Source organism: Hibiscus syriacus, unplaced genomic scaffold (genome assembly GCF_006381635.1).
Source record: "Hibiscus syriacus cultivar Baekdansim isolate YM2019G1 unplaced genomic scaffold, ASM638163v2 tig00111582_pilon, whole genome shotgun sequence".
NCBI classification, from domain to species: domain Eukaryota; kingdom Viridiplantae; phylum Streptophyta; class Magnoliopsida; order Malvales; family Malvaceae; genus Hibiscus; species Hibiscus syriacus.
This window is the reverse complement of record NW_024063126.1, coordinates 6,031,634-6,036,570: the sequence shown is the minus strand read 5'-3', so window position 1 is coordinate 6,036,570 and position 4,937 is coordinate 6,031,634. Positions and strand designations below refer to the sequence as shown.

The 4,937-nt window shown below is 32.0% G+C and overlaps 1 protein-coding gene across 1 annotated transcript; it reads left to right on the top strand.

Annotated features, from left to right (window-relative positions):
• The first annotated feature begins 1,923 nt into the window (after nt 1-1,923).
• LOC120165140 (myb-related protein P-like) lies at nt 1,924-4,492 on the top strand. Its single transcript, XM_039174725.1, has 3 exons — nt 1,924-2,091; nt 2,242-2,371; nt 3,695-4,492. The coding sequence occupies exons 1-3, from the start codon at nt 1,959-1,961 to the stop codon at nt 4,422-4,424; spliced, it is 993 nt and encodes a 330-aa protein (XP_039030656.1). The 5' UTR covers nt 1,924-1,958; the 3' UTR covers nt 4,425-4,492.
• The last annotated feature ends 445 nt before the right edge of the window (nt 4,493-4,937 follow it).

Sequence of the window (4,937 nt, the reverse complement as noted above, 5' to 3'; positions counted from 1 at the left end):
GGTGATATGATATGTGATATGAGAACATGATATGAATTAAGTGATATGAGCTACATGATCTACGTGAATGTATGCATTGTGATACATGTGATATGATATGAAATATAATTACACATACATGTGGTATGTGACAGAAGAGAAAGAACAAGTGATATGAAAGGTATAAGAATAATGCCCATAGTATACGATATGAGAACTATAGGTGTAGTTGGCATGCCAAGAGTCGAGGGTTTACATATGTTTAAAGGCACAAATGAACAATTTACATATGTTTAAAGGCACATATGAATAGTTTACATATGTTTAAAGGCACATATGAATAGTTTACATATGTTTAAAGGCACATATGAACATTTTACATATGTTTAAAGGCACATATGAATAGTTTATATATGTTTAAAGGCACATATGAACAGTTTACATATGTTTAAAGGCACATATGAACAGTTTATATTGTGACCTCTGGATTGTGGTCCTTCGGGACGAATACTGAACTAGGGTTCGGTGCCCCATGAGGGAATTGATACGAGCTGTGGTGACAGTATTAGTGCACAACCTCAATGCACTCACATACCTCTATTCTCAATAATAGTGTACATGGGCTAATAAAGAGATCAAACAAACATACTGAATGTGATATGTATACGATGGGTTTATAAATGGTTATCAAAGGTAAGTGGTTTGAAATGTGTTACATGAACCATATGATGTTATGTGTGTTTCTTAATGATAATGATGGTATATGTTTATGTATGATTTATGTTATATGAAATATTATATGTTTATATGCCTCACTAAGTCAACGACTTAGCGTGTGATTGTTTCACACGTAGGTTTGGAAAGCGAAAAGAAAAGTAAAAAGGAACAAGACAGGTCAGTTCTCCTTACCGAATGTCAGATCAGAAGAGAGGTGATTAATATGTACTTTAATATATAAAGTTTTAGTTGGCATGTATATAAAAGAATATATTGTATAAACTCTGAATAGTTTTGTAAACGTTTTGAATAAGTTGAATGTTATAAAAGTTTTTAAATTACTCAATATTTTATACGAATAAATGTTTGAAAAGTCAATGTGACACTTCGGACTCGTATCCGGGTCGGATACGGGTTAGGGGTGTTACACTACAATACTTGTCAATCATTCGGACTGTTTTGTAAAAGTCAACACAGTTTTTTAAAAACAAAACAAATTTCAAATTTCTATTATATAATTTGATAAAATACACAAATAGTCATTTGCTTATAGGGCGTTGTTTTGTTGAGTCTCCCGACTATTAAAAGTTACAAAATGATTCTATGACTACATGATGTTGCTTTATCGAGTCCGCTGACTATTAAAAGTTACAAAATAGTCACCAGACTATTCATATGTTCTAAACTCATCATTTTTTAGTTAATTGAAGACAATCTGAGTTGGACATTAAACTGTTGACTGAGTTTATTAATCTTTCAACGACATGATACCAAATTAAAATCTAAACTAAACGTTAAGTATAATTTAAAAAACAAAACTTAAATATTATAGCCGAATAACAATAATACTTTAGGTACTAAAGGACAATGTATTAGATAATCTTATTGAGTGATAATAAAACTACTAAAGTATTAATATGACTTATTGTGTACGTAGAAATTGGTACGAGGGCATTAAGCCACAACGTGGGAAACGCACACCCTTTATGATCCCTATGGACGGCAGCAACGCCACGACTACACTCTACGACTCTCGTCTCAACCCAAACGTGGCGCCGTGTGCCACCACAAATAGAATCCTCAAATCACGTGCGCCACCACAAACCTCCGTCGCTTGTCTTTCTCTATATATATTTACAACATCCACCTTTTTCAAACCGATCATCCAAAAAAAAAAACTAAGTTTAGATTTTGTCGGTACTTCAACAAGTCAACCTGCTCTTGTCGTTACTTTCGGTCGTTTTGTATCACTCTTCCTGGACATGGGGAGGGCGCCTTGCTGTGAAAAGGTAGGGCTGAAGAGAGGGAGGTGGACGGCGGAAGAGGATGAGCTATTGACGAAGTATATTCAAGCTAATGGTGAAGGCTCTTGGAGATCATTGCCCAAGAATGCAGGTATAACCCACGCTTCTTTTCCTCTTTATTTCTGTGTTTTCATTTTTTTCCAGTAAGATAATTTTATTAGAATAATCGAACAAGTATTACCCGATTGCATGCCTCGTTAAAAGTCTCTGTATTTGCTTTTCTCCTGTTGCCATTTTGAAGGGTTACTGAGGTGTGGGAAGAGTTGCAGACTACGCTGGATTAACTACTTGAGAGCCGACTTGAAAAGAGGAAACTTTACTGCCCAGGAGGAACAACTCATCCTTAATTTGCATGCTTCTTTGGGAAATAGGTTAGTCTGTCTCATTGTTTTTCTCTTCTCTTTCAAATTCGTTTTACATTGTTATTCTCTTTATATATCCTAAATTCAAATAGTTACGTATAATAGCTAATTTTTATTTTTGAATAATATGATCACACCATACTAATAAAAAGATCGTTATATATTTATATTAATTTCATTTTAGATTGCAAGGTACCTTAAATAAATCATATTTTTTTCCTATTTCTGGACTGAAATAATGTTATTTTTTATTCTAGTTTATACGGAGGAAAAAAAAGCTTTGCCCTAGCTTTCAGTAAATAACAGTTAACTTGTCCACTTTTTGTGAACTTTGGCTATTTCTGCTCTGTTTCACTGTCTCCGCTACATCTTTCAGCCTATAAATATCAGCTCTACGTAATTAATGTAAATTTATCCCGTTGGAATAGACTTAACTATACGTCAAAGTTCTTAAAAAAATATACGTCAAAGATTTGTACATAATCCTGTAGTATAATGTGGATCGTATTTCAGTTTTAGTTTGGTAAATATTATTATTATTATTACATATTAAAATTTAGGTTTAAGGTATCTTTCAATTTATAAGTAAAAAATATCTAAATATCTAAATAACCTAGATATTTTCTTATATATATATATATATATATATAAAAGATAGAATTAATTGAAAAATATTTGATAATACATATTGGTTGTTGCGTTTTATTCTATGAATAATGTATGAATTTAAATCAAACTAAACATATTTATAATTTTTCTGTTATAATAAGTGAAGAAAATGTTTCACATTGCTTATTAAATCACATCATATTTTAAAATATTTAACGAAGTACGTCTTATAAATTTAATTTTTCTGTTTGTTAGAAAAATTAATTTTTCTTAAGATTATTATAAAAATTCTTTTTAACATATAAACCCGTGATAATATATTTATTGATACATTTAATTTTTTATGCTTTAATAAGTGTCGGGAACATATTTATTTTTCTAAAAATTATTATAAAACTATTATTTATTCGTTTTCTTAACATAAAAAAGAACACGTGCTATGCTTTAGCCTTAACTACAATAACAAAGACGTCTAACTATCATTTAGCATTTTAGCTGCACAAATTAATTAAGCATTCATAGCTTGTCAGTCATTTGGAATTGATTATTGAGGAAACTATATGTTTAGTATCTAAATTATTAGTTTATTATGTTTTAGTACTTAATTTTTTAAGTACTAACGAACCGTTAAAAAATTATCAAAAGTACTAACATAATTTTTTTTTAAGTTTTTTCAATAATTATGATATTATCTTACAATGAAATGTCATGTTTTTTCTAAAGGTGGTCTTTAATCGCCAGTCACCTACCAGGAAGAACAGACAACGAGATAAAGAACTACTGGAACTCTCATTTGAGTAGAAAAATCCACAGCTTTCGAAGGCCATTTACCCCCACCATGCCCCCCGTCGTCATGGATATTAACAAGGCCGTCATCGCGAAGCGTAAAGGAGGAAGAAACAGTAAGGCCTCAACGAAGAGACACAACAATACCGATGCCGGAAGTTCTTCAAACAAACCTACAGAAAACCCTCGTGTCTATGAAACGGTGCCGTTTCCATCCACCCCAATATTAGAAAAAGAAACTTTGTCATTTACTGCCATGGAAGATAAGGAGAGAGGTAGTGAGGAAGGAACCACCATGGAGAATTCAATGCTGTGCCCTAGTGGTATTTTAGCACCACTTGAGAGTATCGAAAGCAACGGGATGCCTTGGTTTGATGATATAACGAACACTGAATTGCTACAACCACATGGGGATTTGGATTTAAGTGAAATGGCAGCTAATAATAATAATGATAGTGGGGACATGAACTCATCTTGCTCGATAACATCATGCTTTGTGGATGATTGGGAGTGGGAACGTGTTGTTAATGGGAACGAGCCATGGGATGAGAAGGAATTCATGTGTTCTTGGCTATGGGAATCGAATGATCATAATGTCAAAGGAGATAGACATAAATTGAACGATGATAATGATGACTTTGAGACTTATACTTGGCTTTTCACTTAATGCTCTCTCTCTCTCTCTCCTGGTGTAGTTGTCCCATTTTGTTTCTTCTTCATGGATTGTGTTGGATTCTTTTGTATCCACTTCGATATCAATATTTACGTAGCTAGACAGTGTGAACAAGTTTGTTTTTTTTCTTCCTTTTTGCCATTATTTGGGGGTTTGTTCTTTCCATGAGTGCTTTGGTTATAAAGACATTTATGGTAAAAATTTTTTTGAAAAAATCATTCTCAACTGTGTATTACCATGATACTTATTTTTCCCTTTCCTTCTTGGCTTTTATTCTAAGATAAGTCTAGAGTGAGTGACACACATAGATATGTACCAATAATGACGTACATTAATATGCACCACTAATATAAAAATATGATAAAATTAATAAATGGTCATTAAATTTATTAAAATAATTTCATTTGTCATTGAATTTTTAAAAGTTATAAAATAGACTTTAAACTTTAAATTTTATTAAACAATAGGTAACGACCGTGAAATATTATTAAGAGGTAACATGACATG

What these genes read in the sequence shown, in the direction of transcription:
- LOC120165140 (XM_039174725.1), top strand. Translation starts at nt 1,959, where the DNA reads ATGGGGAGGGCGCCTTGCTGTGAAAAGGTAGGGCTGAAGAGAGGGAGG. An exon ending in ATCATTGCCCAAGAATGCAG is followed by an intron (nt 2,092 to 2,241) that starts GTATAACCCACG and finishes GCCATTTTGAAG; the next exon opens with GGTTACTGAGGTGTGGGAAG. An exon ending in CATGCTTCTTTGGGAAATAG is followed by an intron (nt 2,372 to 3,694) that starts GTTAGTCTGTCT and finishes TTTTTTCTAAAG; the next exon opens with GTGGTCTTTAATCGCCAGTC.